Raw genomic sequence first — 18,106 nt, forward strand, 5'->3', positions numbered from 1 at the left:
CGATTCATTCCTCACGAGAACATGAGGCTTCATTCAGCCCTCAGAGGTTTTTATGTTTTTAAGACTCGTCTGTTGTGAGTACAGTGCATCTTATCATACCCCACAATTCCTCCTTGTGCCCCCAACGTCTCCCTTTCATATTTGTGTCCTCTGTTTCTATTATTACATGTGTACATATGGATACCACACACACACTCACATACACACACACACACACACCCTACTAGGCTCAGTTTGCACCACCCATACACAGAGCAATACCCATACAAATACATACATACACATAGGGGTAGGACTGACCTCTGGCATGTAGGCAACCTATAAAGACACTCATCCCTGAGGAAAACTGACTCTTCCAACCCTCAGTAGCTGTTGGCTTCCTGAAGCTCAATAATTACAACAGAGGTCTTATGGACCCTCTCGCCTCCAGTACTGTTGACTGGTCTGGTCTTGTTCAGATCTTATGCAGTCAGACATAGCTGCATAGCTGTTGGGAGTTCTTAAGTATAACATCTGTCACGACCGTTTCGCAGCTGACCTCCTGATTCTCTGGCTCTTAAACTCTTCCATACCCGCTTCCATGATATTCCCAGAGGTTTGGACATAATAAGGTTGTTTCCCATTTTAGAACCTGCACCTCGAAGCTGGCTACTTATTCTCTGCATTTTGACCCGCTGAGGGATGAGAACTACACTGCTTGCAAAAGCCCTTGACTACCAAACCTTTTTACGAAATAAAAATATTAGTAACGTGTCTTCGAGTTAAGGGGGTGCAACTCAAAATATTTTTTTTAAAGATAGAGGAAGAAACATGGGAAATGCATTTAAGTCAGAGAGTAGTATATGGAGGAGCATGGATGGGAGCAGATTACCTAGCGCTTGACAGCCTCAGCACCTGAGGCAGAGATCAGGAAATCACAGGGAGGACCTTGAGACAATACCCAGGCACCCTTTGAATGTGAACCCTGCTCTTGTGCTTCCCAGACCAGAAGAGGATGATACAAAAGCAGACATTGTTATGGTGTTTCAGCCTCCTTCTACAGAGCAAAGGACCATAGGAAAAGAGAAGACGCATAGCATCTTAAACCAGAAGACAAGGAACGCAAGAGCTTTGCCAGCCGATGTCTCTGTGGTTCAAGTTAATGGTAAGTGGACTGATTCCCACATGATACAAATCTTCAGACACTCATAAACTCACTGTGACATTACCATTCCAAAGAACAGTAAGAAATTGTATGGAAAATAATTCAACCTAAACATGAAACAATTCAGGTTTTGATTATTCCCAGATGAAAGCATGTCCAACATGAGTCATGACGTGGTTTTCCTGGAAGTAACCGATCGGTGCTCAGTTCTCAATAAAAATCATCTTTACGGCAAGCAGGGTTAATCCAACCCAGCCACTGCCTCCATGATTAATCACGTGAAATTAAGCAATAGTTGATTTCTGGGTGGGACCTTCTAAAGACACAAACTCATCTGTAGCCTTTAAAAACATAGGTAGTTTCTGAATTTGATGGTGTTAGGAAGTTCTTCTTCTTCTTCTTCTTCTTCTTCTTCTTCTTCTTCTTCTTCTTCTTCTTCTTCTTCTTCTTCTTCTTCTCCTCCTCCTCCTCCTCCTCCTCCTCCTCCTTCTTCTTCTTCTTCTTCTTCTTCTTCTTCTTCTTCTTCTTCTTCTTCCTATAGTATTTAGAAAAAAGATAACCTGCATTTAGAGCCACTGAAACCATCGGATAAATACTGCCTTGAGTATCAGTGGGGAAAAACAAGTGACTGCAACTTATATATTTGTATATTACTGCACTTTTCTCTTCTCTGTTTATCTTCACTCATTACACTAATACCACCTCTCTAATTGCACAAAATCCATCTCTATCCAGGTCCATCTGTACACTTTACATACAGCAACGAGTTTAATTTAATATCTTAATGAGGGATGGAAATTCTTTTACATTGCTGTGAAATTTTTAAGGAGCATAATAATTAAAAGGCACCAAGATTCAAATCTAGCCATCTAGTTTCTTGATGGGCATAATGAAAAGGGGGCTTTGAGCCTAAACAAATGTTGGAACCCTATGATCTTTGTCTCCTGGGAACTCATCCCTCTTTCAGCATGTTTGAGACTCTGAGGAGCTCACGTAACCAGAAATCTACTTACCCTGCAGATCGTGTGCAACCACAGCATCTACTTCTAGCAGACAGGTACAGATTATCTCACAAACTCCACTAGACACCAGATTTGTGACAGTAAGAACAAGTGATTTGTGTGAGAAGTAAAGCAGGGTGCCCTGCCCTTGTAAGGGTCAAGCTGACTTTTGAAGAGGAAACCTCATTAGGAAATGAGCCACCAAGGTAATGGATGAATGGTGCTTGCTCATATGACATAAACCAGTTGCTAAGAGCCTACCTCTATGGACCCCTCCCAACTGGAAGGAAGGGACCTGCCAGAATTGTGATCCATTTTAAGTGTTAGAGTTGTGAAATAATATCCATTGTCATGAGCTACATGACAGGCTGTCTGTCATTTTCAATAGTGAGTTAAATTTTCAGGAACTCAAAAGTCTACACTATCCAGAGATGAAGCTTCACATGGTCCCTGACCACCAGGCCTTCCTATTCCATTTGAACTTGTCTTGTAAGTTTCATGTACCTTAATGATTGTACTATATTTAAGACGAGGACGTTCCTATAGAGAGCCTGATTTGCATTACCCAGTTCTAAAGTCCCTTCATTACTGCTATGTAGGAGTAATTGTTCACCCCTGTGTGTGTGTCTTTTTTTCTTAAAAGCTGTAAACGTGCAATGGCAATGTTTGTTCTTTTTGACAACACTAAAGTCTGAGGAAAATATATAGGAAATTAGAAAACAGTACAGCACTGGAAAACTATTACTTCAGACTACGGAAAATTACATGCCCTTTGGAAGCTGATTGACTAGTAGGAGAGAGAGCAAAACTATAAATAAAGGCTGCAGAATTCCCAAATGCACAGTGTTTATGAGGAGCTAGAAAAGAACCACAGACTACAGAGCTCATATGCACAGGGAGCAGGTGTGTGTGTGTGTGTGTGTCTGTGTGTCTGTGTGTCTGTGTGTGTGTGTGTATGTGTGTGTGTGTCTGTGTGTGTGTCTGTGTGTGTGTCTGTGTGTGTATGTGTGTGTGTGTGTCTGTGTGTGTGTCTGTGTGTGTGTCTGTGTGTGTCTGTGTGTCTGTGTGTGTGTGTCTGTGTGTGTGTCTGTGTGTGTCTGTGTGTGTCTGTGTGTCTGTGTGTGTGTCTGTGTGTGTGTCTGTGTGTGTCTGTGTGTGTCTGTGTGTGTGTCTGTGTGCTTGTGTGCGTGTCTGTGTGTTTGTGTGTGTGTCTGTGTGTGTCTGTGTGTGTGTCTGTGTGTGTGTCTGTGTGTGTCTGTGTGTGTGTCTGTGTGTGTGTCTGTGTGTGTCTGTGTGTATGTGTGTATGTGTGTATGTGTGTATGTCTGTGTATGAGTGTCTGTGTGTGTGTCTGTCTGTGTATGAGTGTCTGTGTGTGTGTCTGTGTGTATCTCTGTGTGTATGTGTGTGTGTCTGTGTGTGTATGTGTGTGTGTCTGTGTGTGTCTGTGTGTGTGTATGTGTGTGTATGTGTGTCTCTGTGTGTGTGTGTCTGTGTGTGTGTGTGTGTGTGTGATGTCTTTCTATCTCTTTCCACCTTGTTTTTGTTTTGTTTTGTTTGAGGCAGAGTTTCCTGCTAAATTTGGAGTACAGTGGTTTTGCCTAACCTGGCTGGGCAGTGAATTAATTATATGGCTCCTACTGTTTCTAGCTCCCCAGTGCTAAGGTTACAGGATCCCACTATGGCCATATCCAGATTTTTACATGATAGTTAGAGCTCCAAACTTTCTTGTGTGGATGCTAAGCACTTTTCTGACTGAGCTCTCTCCATTCTCTGTTAAGGCAGCTTTCACAGTTAAGAGCAAACTGGTAACTGCTAGGAAAGAGAGTCACTTTTCTTTCATAGTATTGCTCCTAGTACATTGGCCACGTTCCTGTAGAAGGCCACACGTCCAAGAGTATGTGAGCAACAAAAATGAAGGCAGAGGTAAAGGAAAGAAATAAAAAGATACTAGGTTGGGTGGATCAGGAGGGGATGTAAATCAGGGAATGAGGTGGGGGAGAGGTTATAGTTATATTATTAGAAAATATTATTAGAAAATGGCAGAACCTAAGTTAAATCTACATGTAACTTTTCAGCTCAACGTTCTTCCATACTTTAACAAGAATCTGTTTTATTTGAATAGTTAACTGGGCAGTGTGGATCCTTCACTAGGTACAGTGTTGGGAAAGCAAGGGTACAATCAACTTCTTTGTATCTCTAAAGTCACTACTGTTACAAAATAGCTCACTGTCTGTGTCAGAGGCACTGTGCCCCTTTTCTTATCACAAGAGCTGTAGTCTGCAAAACTGCTAATACGGTAAAATTTTCTTAACCTCCAAAAACTATAAAAAGTTTTTTGTGCCTTGGAAAGAAAAAAGTATTTTATAAACATTGGAAGTATTCATCTAGGGACTGACAGATAACCTTTTAAACATTCTCCCTAAAAAAATTATTCTTAGAAATCCAATTCCAGAGCCAGGCAAGGAGGTAGATACCTTTAATTCCAAAACTCAAGAGGCTGAGGCAGTTCCCCTAAAGTTAAAGCCAGGCCAGCATAAATAATGAGGTCAACCAGGGCAATGGAGCAAGACTCTGTCAAAAGCAAAAACAGAGAAGGGAGAAATGTTATTTCCAATGATGCTGCTATAGTGCTTGCCCTGGAGTCATCCCTGGAGATGGACATTTTGTATTTTCCTGATACTGAATCAACGAAAGTCTAATCAAAACATTCTAAGTGTAACCATGAGCCTTGTACCTTGCTTGCTACTCAAAGCACCCGTGATTTAATGATAAGTTGTTGGGGTAAGGAAAAAAGACACATTTGGAAATTTAACCAAAGCAAAGAAGACAGAGCCTCTGTCTTCGTCATTTGTCTATGGTCATGACAAGGCATCATGGGAGTGGCAACTCTCAGAAGAAAAGAGTTGATCGGGGCTTACAGTTTCCGAGGGTGAGTCCATAACAGTCATGCTGGGGAGCATGGCAGGCAGGCAAACATGATACTGAAGCAGTGGGGGACAGCTCACATCCTGAAATGGCAAGTGTGTGTCAGAGAGGGGTGAGGAGAGAACGCCAACTGGGAATGGTGCATGTTTCGAACCCTCAAAGCCTGCCCCCAGTGATATACCTCTTCCACTAAGGCCATGCCTCCTAACCCTTCCCAAACATTCCCACTAATGGAGGCCAGTCATTTAAATACGCAAGACTACAAGGCGCCATTCTCATTCAAACCACCACATGCTCTTTCCAACAAATATCATCCTTTAGGTGGAAGCAAGCACCCAACTTCTCTAGGGAGCTGTACAGAAGCATACAGATAGGTGGGCACCCGGGGGAGTTACAAATTCAGGATACACCACCCTTATTTTGAGCCTAATGCTGATATACTGCATTGCTGCATGGCCTGGGGTCTGCATTGCTACATGGTCTGGGCTCTGTAAACCTCAAGAAAAGTTATTGATAAGAAAGTTTTGGAATTCACATTTTCTTTGTACCCTTTCCAATGAATCATTAATTCTGCCATTATCATCAAGACAAAAAGAGTACCTTTTCTCAGAAAAAAAGGGGTAGACAGCAACTGGTCATTTTTTCCTCAGAAACCTGAGGGGGATAAAGGCAAACAACTTTCTTCCAGAGGACGAGGGAGGAAGCACTCAGCGGAGATCAGTCTTTTATTAGCATCCGTGTGTGTGTGATTGTATGTGTGTGTGGTTTGTTCAAGAAACTTACAAACTACTTTAGTTAGAAAATCGCATTTCTTCCATAGGCTAAGCACTGAAAACTTGAGCAATTGCATCTTTACTGTGACCGGTGGATGTCCAAGGTTGACATGGGGGTCATCATTTTTTACGTTTCTGCTTCATAAAGGTCATTGTTGCCAGCAGCTCATATAACTCATATAGGACTTGAGGTAGCAGAATGGCAAATTATAGTTTTCCTCAAAGAGAAAAGCAGGTTGCAGAGACTGTTTCTGAGAAACGTGACCCCGTCATTTAGCACAACCTTCTTCTGTGAGTCCCTTGAACCAAAATGTCACCAGTTTTTATGCAACTTCCCCCCATCATATTTCCCAAGTGTTACTCACAAGTACAAATTGTAAATAGTCATTGTTTCCAACATGTTATTTCGTTGATACATAAAGTTCGTTTCCTTTGTCAGATTTCTGACTTTTTGGAAATTGGCAGAATTTAACCTTAAAGATGATCTCTCACAGTATTCAGCTCGTATTATATAATGATATGTGAGAGTTTCCTTTTTCCTTTTTGCTCATCTTTTGAGAAAGGGTCTGTCGTGTGATTTTCCTGAGTTGCAGGCAGGTGCGACTGTGTCCACCTAAAATATTTTCTTCATCCACAGCATGTAATTGGTTAGGAACATGTCTGAGTACTTTAAACACAATTTACGTTGGAGCTTCCCAAAGTCTTTTTCATCGTAAAGGCATTGAGAAAACAAGCTTATATGAAATCTTACGTAAACAAAAGAGACAAAAGCAGGCACATTTTGGTTGAGACAAAGTGTGAGGCCTAGGGGCCCATGTAATTATTCTCTCTTCTCATCCTACAGTGGAATCCAAGAGGATTCACCCTGTAGTCCTGGAAAACCACAGTTCTGCATTAATGGAAACTATTGTGTGTTTTATTTATCCACTATTTTTGTCTAAAACAATGAGTAAGAAATTACCCAACTAATTAGATGCTGCCTCTCATATCCAATATATGTTAGAAACCCAGTGTCCTGACTTGTCTGTTTGCTGAACTGTCTAGAATCCATAGTAGTTAGTGACCTCTGGAAATTCCTGGTTATTATGAGCCAAGAGAACATCAAATCAACTCTTACTATATTTTGGATTTGAGCAATGTGCTCATCAGCAGGGAAACTAACTGTCCAAGCATGCAACTCTAGTTAGTTTATATAAACAAGTTCAGTTTCTACATTGGCAATAGTATCTTCAAATATAAGCTTTGCATCTATTAATAAAATGTCCAAAGCATTTCATAATTTCTCAACCACACTCATATCTTCATCTCAAAGACTATTAGACAATATGATATATGTTTTTCTAATTCATAATAATAGGATATGTGCTTTTCTAATTCTAAGACTAAGAAAGTTAAAACAAAATTACATGTTTCCAGTTTTGAGTGGGCTTACTTTACTAAGTCTTAAAAAGGGCTATGAGACCTTCTTTCTGCTGAAATTAAGATGATATAAGGAGATACAGGGGAAGAAATGAACCCACTATCTGAGACTGACTACTGAAATATACTAGTATTATCTTCATGCCCAGAAGTGACTTTATCAAGACATTAAAACTCTCTGTGGCCTGAATTTTGAGAGATTTTACAAGTATGGTGTCTTAGGGTTTTATTGATGTGAACAAAAACCATGATCAAGACAACTCTTATAAAGGACAACATTTAATTGAGGCTGACTTACAGGTTCAGAGGTTCAGTCCAACATCATCCAGGTAGGAGCATGGCAGCATCCAGGCAGATATGGGACTGGAGCTGAGAGTTCTACATCTTCAACAAAGGCAGACAGGAGAATACTATCTTCCAGGCATCTAGGAATAGGATCTCTAAGCCCACCAGTACAGCAACACACTTCTCTAACAAGGCCATACCTGTAATAGTGCCACTCCCTGGGCCAAGCACATTCAAACCACCATATATGGTAGAGAAGTTGAACATCGAGTCATTCTTTTGCTTCTGTGTCTTGCAAACATCTGTACTACTTTTTTCTCACTTCTGCAATACCTTTGCATCTATTAATACAGTGTCCAAAGCATTTCAGGAGCTGGTCATACCACTGTGACTAAGACATGATCTTATTTAACCTATAATTCCTAAGTAAAGGAAGGCAAAACTAACTTGGAAAAATGTTAATATAGTATAATAAATGATTTGAGAAAATATACAGTGCTTTAGGAGTCTAACAGAGTTAGTAAGCTGATCTTGTTGCGATATAAAATAATCCCTAAAATAGGAAGAAGAAAGTCCGTGAATCAAGTGGCTGGTAGTAAATATACAGGACAAGGGGACCAGGTGACTGGAGACATCATCATTTCCTACAAATGAAAAAGTCTGCTTGGCTGTAAGAAAGACTTGGGAGCTGGGAGTATGGGGGAGAGATGTGACTAATAGTCATGCATTAGAATCCCCTGGAAAGAGTTTTACTTCATTCGGAGGGCAACGAAAGTTTCCTACATTTCAGAAAGCCCATTCAATGTCCAGTGCTGCAAATAGAATGCAGAAGGACAGGATTGTTCTTTCTGTTCTTTCAGATGACAAAAATGGTTGTCTACCCGAGAGTCACGGTAACATGATGGAGATTTCAGAGACGGCCATGTTGGAAATATAGTCAACACACACAAAATTAATTTTTACTCATATGAAGAAGAGCCAACCTACTACATTTTCTTTTTCTTTCTTTCTTTTAAAAACACTATGACCTTAAGAAGCTCTTGTCTCACAGCAGCCCCGAGTAAAGGCAGCGTCTGAGGTGATGGAGTTCATGTTTATTCTTGTTGATGGTGGATGTGAAGTTTATGTGGAAACATGGAAGCCTGCATCCTAATGACTGAATGACTAGCCGCGATGCATTAGTCCTTGGACACCTTAGAATGTAGTCACTATAGAAAGGTAGACATCAAATGGGTTTCCACCAAACAGACCACAGCTTAGCTGGCTAGAAGGAGTTGTCCTTCTGATGAGGACCCCATGGTGACAGCCCAACCCCGTTGGATTACTCACAATTGCAAAACAATAATCTTGGTGGGAGCTTCAAGAGTAACTGTATAACTGCCAATTGTGAGTCCATAGTTATAGTTTAGTAAAACTTCACAAACAACAGATGTACACGTATATAAAGGTTGGACTAAACAGTGCATCGATGCATAAGGAAACACAAAGAATGAAGAGCAGTCATGCCTAAAGAAAGGCAGGTACAAGGTCTGCATTGTAATATTCTATGGGATCCTCTGCATCAAAAGCTAGACAGATGCTTCTTTTTTTATCGGACATTTTATGTATTTACATTTCAAATGTTATCTCCTTCCCCCCTCTCTCATCCATGCTCCCCCTCCCTCTGCTTCTATGAAGATGCTCCCACTCCTCCCACCTCAAAACCCTGGCATTAGCCTACAACGGGGAACTGAGCCTTCAGAGAACCAAGGGTCTCCCCTCCTATTGATGACAGACAATGCCATCCTCTGCTACATATGTGGCTGGAGCCATAGGTCCCTACATGTGTACTCATTGGTTGGTGGTATAAGACCTGGGAGCTCTGTGGGGTCTGGTTGGTTGGTATTGTTGTTCTTCCTGCGGGGTTGCAAACCCCTTCAGCTCCTACAGTCCTTTCTCTAACTCCTCCATTGTGGTCCCTGTGCTAGACAGACGTTTCTTATAAATGGTTTCGTCTCTTTCAGATTGCGGCAAGCGAGCCATCCCATTAATTGCCAACAGAATAGTGTCTGGAAACCCTGCAGCCAAGGGTGCCTGGCCTTGGCAAGTTTCCCTTCAACGCAACAACATCCACCAGTGTGGGGGCACACTGATTGGTAACATGTGGGTCGTCACTGCAGCGCACTGCTTTAGAACGTAAGTTATTGAAGTCAAGCCAGTCCTCAGATTTGCTTAAAACCTCCAGCATTTCCGTATTCTACTGCCAATCAAATCAAATCAAATCTTCCTGATTCTTGTCTAAAGGATGACGTTATACTTGCAAACTTATTAGGAATGTCTGGTATGAATAAAGGAGTGCTGAATAGTATCCCAGAATCCATTAATTAAGTCTTCAGGGTCTCACTAAAGGAATTGCATCGATAGCAGAACACAGCAATTTACTGATAAATCCAGCCCCTTATTAAGTAATGCTCTCCACGTAACATTAGCGCCTGTTTCATTAAGCACTTGGCCAGCCCCATGAGGATGCTAAGTAATAACCTGAAGATAAAGTCTTCAAGAAGGGCCGGGAGTGGGTGACCGTTGCTCAGGTCAAGTTTTAAAGCGCTGGCATTTGTAGCCAGAGTTCGATTGTGATTGGCATTACATCTTTTTTTTTTTTAAATCAAAGCCGGAATATATGACATGTGAGCCCTAAGCTGCCCAGATCTTACCTGGGAGAGTAAATTCTGAACTGGGTGGCATACTTAAAGAGAGCTTGACAGGATGGGATATCAATACAAAGTGTCAGATGACAAAGGGGCAGGCAGTACGCCATCTGCCTTGCCACTCAAAGGGCAGTTCATCAAGCAGCAGCGCCCACCTTTTTAATAAGAGCCCCAAATCATTGGTGTGCACATGAATACCTGGGAAACATCGCCCTCCATGATGCAATCTCATTCTGAGAAATCTCTCATACGGATCATAGAGTTGTATTAACTGATCTGAAGTCCTGTCCTGTTTCTGGAAGAGACTTAGAGAGTCAAGAAAGAACTTGCCAGCAGGCAGAGCTGCTCAAAGATGAAAGCGATGCCGAGGTGAACAAAGGGATTCCGAAGAGGAGCAAGCCTCCATGTGCAGAGGGATCAGGCAGAGGCAACGGAGAGTTGACGGTGGCTTCCCAGCAGCAACCAGCGCAGCTATGAAGCTCCACGGTGCTACAGGCACTTGATTAGACACTTCATATAATTCTTAGAGTCCTCCCTCCGTGTAAGGCCTGAGGGGGAAGCCCTTTCACTGAGATGTGAGTCTAGAAGTACTCAGAAGTACAGATTTATAAAACAAACAAACGATAGAAAATAGCATGTCATTGTTTATTGGAGATGTCACTTAACAACATAACAACAAAAACTACCCTGTTATCTCAATCTAATAGTGAGTAAACATGAGAAGTCATTACACGAAAGATTGACATCCCAAAGGGATGTTCTAGCATCAAAAGATATACATGCATAAGTGAGATACATAACTTCCATTTTGAAAACATCCAAGAATTCCACTATCCCTTAAATACTGCCTAAGCATTTTCTCTCTCCCTGTAAGAAACTCTGGTCCCTACCTACCTCCTTTTCCAGCATCATCTTCCACCGTTATCCCACTGGTGTTGTGAACTGAGACCCACCTGGAACCTTGTCTCCCGCATCATCTCCTAGCTGACTCCCACCACCAGCTATGTCTTATCCTAAATCTACTCTTTTTCAAAACAAAAAACCCAGTACCTTCCATATCCTCACACCGGTGCATTACTCATTGTCCTCTTTTAATTTTTTAGTCGTCTTCAGAACTCATATTATTTGTCAACATTTTAACGTATTTTATAATTTGTTTCTTTTCAACCAAAATACTCGAAGTTAAAATTTATGTTTTGTTCACTTGCTTCACATGCATGATTAATAAGTATTTGCTGAGGGAACAAGTGAATAATTTTGTATGTGCTTTATGGTCCTAAAACTCAATAATTAAATATTAAGTTTACCAGCAATGTTCTATTGGTATATGTTCTTATATTTAAGTCATGAGCAGCAGACATATTTAAATAGCCAATGAGACTATAATTACAACCAACTATTGTCAGGGTGGCAAGTTCCTTTGCATTAATTCACGTAATTGCTTGTTGTTAATTCATCTAGATGTGGAGTCAATGGATACTGTGCCTCTCATGTATGCTGCTACTCTTTTCTAGCAATGCAAACCCTCGCCAATGGACTCTTAGCTTTGGAACAACAATAAATCCTCCCTTAATGAAAAGAGAAGTCAGAAGAATTATTATGCATGAGAAGTATCGCCCTCCAGCCAGAGACCACGACATCGCTCTTGTGCAGTTTTCTCCCAGAGTCACCTTTTCAGATGAAGTACGCCGAATTTGTTTGCCAGAACCCTCTGCCTCGTTCCCACCAAATTCAACTGTCTACATCACAGGATTCGGAGCACTTTACTATGGTGGTGGGTACCTCCGAACAACAAGCAGACCCCTCAGTTCTTTAACAGAGTTCTTCGATCACGAGTATTTTGTTGCCATCCCTTTCCGCACAGCTCGTTTTGTCAGTCGGTACTCTTGTTTTACAAGTAACAGAAATCCAACATAAAGAAGAAACAACGCAAATTTAGCCCTTGTAATTCAGTAGTCCCCTGTGAGAAATACAATTTAAATATAAGTAGAATGCAGAGTTTAATTGATGTTGCTGAACCCTGAACCACTAAAGCTTTGTACCTCCAAGTCCTTCTTCACCCTAGATTATTAGCTTCACGATCTGGAACTCTAGCTCCACCCAGTGGCAGAAGTGGCTCACAGCGGTACCGGATTGACTGACCAATTTCAATATTTTTATGCCTATGCAGCTAGTTTAATGGTGGCTAAGAATAAAATCAATGGAGAGATAAATCATCAAAACCTTCTTACCCTCCCTAAAACAATCCAACTTTATTACTAACCTATAATGACTGCTGCTGAATGCTTTCAGTCATTCTCAGACACACTCTGGATTCTAGAGTGTACTTTGGTTATATAAATAAAAACTGCTAGGGTGTTTAACTTCAGTCTTGAGAAAAAGCAAAACAGGCTTCTGAAAATGGGAACATCCATTCAAAGCAGCCTGTCTTATGTATGTATACACAATGAACTTCAAGGAAAAAGACTCTAATCTCAGGCTCCACCAAGGAACTAGGAAAACACTTAGACAAACATCACCAGGCTTTGAAGACTCTAGATTTTCTTCAGACATTCTCCGCAGTTCATATCCATCTTAGGCATGTGGAGCATACGTTGCTTTCTTCATGGTCATAGTACTGACTGCAGGAAATATTACCCATTGTTTCTTAGTTCCAGCAGGATAGCAAGGCTGAGACCAACCATGTCTGCACATTAAGGTTCTCTCTGTAACATAACCACTGGTTATTATGAAAGGGACATGGTGAATACCTCTTGGTATAAGAACACCCTCTTCTGGCAATAGTTTGAGGTTGGAACAGACACATACCTGACAGACTACATTGTGACTAGGAATAAGATTAGACATTTACAAAACAGTCTCCCTTGAAGTAGGAGGCCATACATTAACGCCAAGAACTTATGGCTTACTCTCCAGGAAAGTCCATTTCCATATATGAAAAGTCACCATTAGTAAATATGAAGTAATTGAGGCCATACGCTGAATGTTCTAAGACAATATGAACTCGAACTAGAAAACAATAGCAAAAATAACTAAAAAATGTCCAGATGCTTAGAACTTAAAGGACCCATTTATAAATGAAAGTCTGGGGGTGGATCTCTTAAAAGTACCTAGAACCAAATTAAAAATACTGTTTACAGAGTGTATTTGTTTTTACTTTTAAAAAATCTAAAATATATAAACTAAGTGTCAACTTTAATGCACTAATAAGGATAAGAAGATAATCTAAAACAAGCAGAAGGGAAAATAATAAAAATGAAAAAGTAGAGAAAATGGGCAGATAAAAATGAAGCTTTTTGATATAAATCAATACTTTTTAAAGAAGTGCCAATAAGAGAACACAAAGTAGTCGGGAGCTGTTAGGATTTGGAGGTATAAATTTTGGAACTATGCCTTTTTAATTTTATTACACTTTGCCAAGAAGTTTGCTATAAAAGTAATTAATTTATCTATCACCTAGAAAATATCAATTGTCATATCCACTAAACCTTCCCAAAGGGGAAATAGAATTTTTTAAATTGATAATACAGATATAATAATAAATATCTATATTTATATAGAGACAAAGCATTTTATAGACATAATCTTATATTGGTAGAAATCTATATCTTGATGCAGAATCGAAGTTATATTTTCTTACATTAGTACAGAATTTGTACATTGGTACAAGTTTAAGGTTTTTATTTGTATACATCTTTGTATATTGATATGAAATTTAAATTTAATTTTGTTCCTATGCAACTCATTTAAGAGTACAAGGCTTAGACTTGGTCCTTTTAATAGCTGCTATTACAAACTATTTAAAATAATTAAACAATACAAGTTAATAGTCGCATAGCTAAACTCGTGATCATATTAGATTCTGATTTAGTTAATTACAATAAAATGTTTTCGAGGTTATTCAAATAGTAAGTAACTAAAAAAAATCAATATTTGACACTTCAGTTGTGCTATGTATAGGTGAAGTCTTCAAAACTGTCCGAGATCCACAGAAATATGGCCTTTCATGTTATTTCTTTATTAAAGGGTCTTTTAACTACAAAACATGTCTACTCCAACATTCCACTTCAAAGACAATATTGAGCATCAATACCTCTATGTAGAGTTGATTTAAATAGAGCAAGCTAGCCACTGGGCAAGAAGTGCCCTAATTTTATCTGCAAACAGAATGCTGTCCAAAAGGACAAATGGACAGGAATAGTCCATTACTAACCTCTGCCAATACAGGGTAAGCTAGTCCTTCATAATGCCTACTTCACTTAAGGTCGACTAGATATTCTGGGCAAGAAGGCTGAAGACAAATGTTCCAACGTTATAAGGAATGTTGGGGACTACTCAGGCAGTCAACTGTCTCTGTCATTTGTATAGTTTTGGAAGTTATGTGTTTGTGCTTCCTGAATACTCAAATAATATTTAATCCCTTCTCAAATCTCTAACAGGGTTGAAGACTAAATAGTTATAGTCTCACAATTACACTTAAGTTGTATAGCCTTGATGATGTTCCAAATTTAAAAGGATGGTTTTCAGATGATAATACAAGTTAAAATCAAACATGATTTAAATATAGAATTGTAAATTCATTAAGTTAAGATAGATGATAAAATATTTCATCTAAATTGCCTAATATGACAGGCTAGCCATTATAAAAATATATCATACATTATAATTTACATAATTGTGATAACTGAGAGAAAAGACCCTTTCAATGGACTAAAAGGGGAAATTGCTGAGGTTTGCCTTTCACTGTCTATTGTAATGCAAGTGTGGACCCCCAGGACCTGGAGTCTGCACTAGCTCCTGTGACCCTGCCCCCAAGCTATTTCTGATTGGTAAATAAAGATGTAGACAGCCAATAGTTGGGAAGAAGAAACATAGGTGGGGTTTAGGTTTCCTGAGCTAGAGATCCAGGGATGAACCAAGAAGGGAAGAAGAGGAGTACAGGAGGAGGAAGGAGAAGCTGCCACGGGTTAGGTGAGCCATAAGAACATGGTCCTGAGGACTGGTCAATTGGAGTTAAGAGGAGCCCAGATGAAACATAATAAATAGTAATAACTCTGGGTTATCAATAGGAAAGTAGATTCTAATAACATGGAGGGTAGGTATTCACCCAACTATAGGCTTGTTATAAATGTAAAGATTGTGTATGTTTTCATCCAGGAACTACCAAAGTTCTACCCAAGGCAGGGTAGAAATCCCAAGTTGGGATTTAATAATTTCTAAACAGGTCAGAAGTTCAGGTTATTGGATCTTCTTTTCTGAGATTGTCAGAACAGTGGTTTGGGCATAGCCTCATCTGTTGTTCAAGATTCCCTTCCAGACTGGGTGCTTAAATTCTGTTTCTTGCATCTATAGAGTTTGCCTCCTCAGCAAACATGTGTGAGCAAACATGGAGAAATTATAAACCTCACCTGATTTGGCCAGGTCTGCCTTGGATAATCTCCCTCTGATAATGCCAAGGTCAATCTGGTTGAAGATATTATTTTGTATAAAAATTTCTCAGCACTTTGACACATATAACTTAAACTTAATTATACAAAAAATGATCTTCATCATGTTCTCTGAGTCCATCCCATGCTTGGGGAAAGAGAAATTACACAAGAATCTTGGGGCCATGCTGGAGTTCTGCCAACCAGGGTATATATCATGATTTCCTATCTAGTCTGTGGTTGAGAAAAAGAATTTAAGAATGTTTATAATATTCTTCATTTTCCTCTGCTTCTACCTTTCATGAGGACCTAGCTTAGACTGAATCCCTACATTTTTTTCTGAGACAAAGCCATTGTCATGTAACATAATCATATACATAAAAGATTTTTATAAATGTACAGGACTGGAGAAACATAATTTAAGAGGTACTTTATCAAGCCAAGAAACAATACCGACTAAGCATGTAGTTTTTGTGGAAACAATCTGAAATCAATAAACACACTTATTTTTTTTAAAAAAAAGAATGCTGTCTTTAAAAATAAAGACTGGTTTGAAGGGCTCTGCAGTTAACAGCACTGGTGGCTCTTCCAAAGGACCCAGGTTCTGTTCCCAATATTCACCCAGCAGCTCCCAGTCATATATAACTCCAGCTCCAAGGGATCCACCTCTTTTGACCTCCACAGACACTGCATGGATGTGGTGTACAAGCATACAGGCATGCAAAACTCCCTATAGGCATAAAACAAAAAAATCAAAATTAATAAATACCAGTTATTTTTAAAGTAAAGATTCAAAGATTTTCCAGAAAACAAATGGCAATACTGCTTGTAGATGTATTTAATAAAATGAATAATACAGTTTAGTTTGTTTGCTTGTTTTCTGGGACAGGGTCTCACCGCGTGACCCTGCCTGTAAAACAAACTGGTATCAGACTTGTAGAGATACGCCCATCTCTGTCTCTATGGGTACTGATAAGGGTATTTATAGCATATGCCAGATTTTAGCTAGCATTTTTTTCTAGGACTGTTCACACTAGCCTTAGTCTGGATAAACAAATCTCGAATGAAGACGGTTAGCTCAGAATCTCCTCTCCTCGGTCCATCTAAGACTTATTGAAAAGTGGTGAGAATGCTTTGTTTTTGTTTCTTCTCTAAGGGGAGTCCCAAAATGAGCTCCGTGAAGCCAGAGTACAAATCATAAGCAACGACGTGTGCAAGCAGCGACATGTGTACGGCAATGAAATAAAACGCGGGATGTTCTGTGCTGGATTTCTGGAAGGAATTTACGATGCCTGCAGGGTAGGTTGGAGAAAAAATAATTCAAAGTCACTAACTCAAAATCTTTTTTTTTTTTTTTGGCCTAGCCCAGGAAATACTCTATGTTTTTTATAGTCACATGGGGCATGCTGACATCTTCAAATGTGGTAATGTCACAACACCTAAGGACTTCCAAGTGTTTTATTATTGAAAACCCTGAAACAAAGGTTTCTTTGCAACCAAACACAGAATGTAGTTCTCTTAGTCCGGAAGCTCTCGGGATAAGAGTCTTGTAATGACATCTTACATTCCAACAGGCTCACGAATTACAAAGGCAGCAACTGTGTACAGTGAACTGCAGTGCTCTAAGAATGTAATGGAAAAGAGATCGTCTCCCCTTCAAGAAAACGTTCTCAGAACAAACATCAGAGAAATGATGCTTTACTGAGACCTAAAGAATACGTAGCACTTATACAATTACAGAAGAGGGAAGAATAACTACAACTGTGAAGATGTGTACATTTATAACATTACCAATTACTATAATCTGTAATGGGCAACCCCAAGCAAAGCACAAGCAGAAGGGTGCAAAGATTGATTAGGTATACCTATCAATATTCTACAGATCTTTACAGTGTTTTCCCCAGTCTTCCAGAATCTGTGTGGCACGTATATTTTCTGACAAAAAAAAACCCGAATATGTTTCTTGCCATATCCAAACATTTTCTTTTTGAGATGAGACCCTTGCAAACATCAAGGAGGTCAATCTGCACAGTGAAATGAGAGTGTTGGTGGCATGGGTTGACAAAGAGATGACACAGAACAAACTGTTGGGGGAAAAAAAAGAACAAAAATTTATAACACCCAGGCCAGTCCAGAACAAGATCTAACAGATAGCTAACCTCTCTTGCCAAGAGTGTGACAGCTATAATTTAGAGATCCAAGGAACAGGAAGGAAGAGGTGAGCGGAAGCTCATCAGAAGGCTTGCAACTGATGGGGATGATAATTCAGAGATCCATGGAAACATGTGTGGCTCAGAGGATTCACTGGGATTGGATTCAAAGAAATATAAGAAAGTCTCTACTCACAGAAAAAGTCATTGGAAAAGTGGCTCAAGTGCCGGAGAACAGTGATGATAATGGGGTGCCTGATCAGGGCTTCAGAGACTCTGATAAAACAGAATAA

General features: G+C 39.8%; 1 protein-coding gene across 2 annotated transcripts in view; it reads left to right on the top strand.

The window, feature by feature from the left end:
* Positions 1-18,106, top strand: part of Tmprss11a (transmembrane serine protease 11A) — a 58,747-nt gene that overhangs the window by 38,236 nt on the left and 2,405 nt on the right. For both annotated transcript variants that reach the window (XM_063273820.1, XM_039092583.2), the window contains exons 5-8: positions 984-1,144; positions 9,554-9,725; positions 11,752-12,011; positions 16,820-16,962. In XM_063273820.1, the coding sequence (XP_063129890.1) occupies positions 984-1,144; positions 9,554-9,725; positions 11,752-12,011; positions 16,820-16,962 (736 nt within the window). The remainder of the gene's footprint in view (positions 1-983; positions 1,145-9,553; positions 9,726-11,751; positions 12,012-16,819; positions 16,963-18,106) is intronic.

Source organism: Rattus norvegicus, chromosome 14 (genome assembly GCF_036323735.1).
Source record: "Rattus norvegicus strain BN/NHsdMcwi chromosome 14, GRCr8, whole genome shotgun sequence".
In the NCBI taxonomy this organism is placed as follows: Eukaryota; Metazoa; Chordata; class Mammalia; order Rodentia; family Muridae; genus Rattus; species Rattus norvegicus.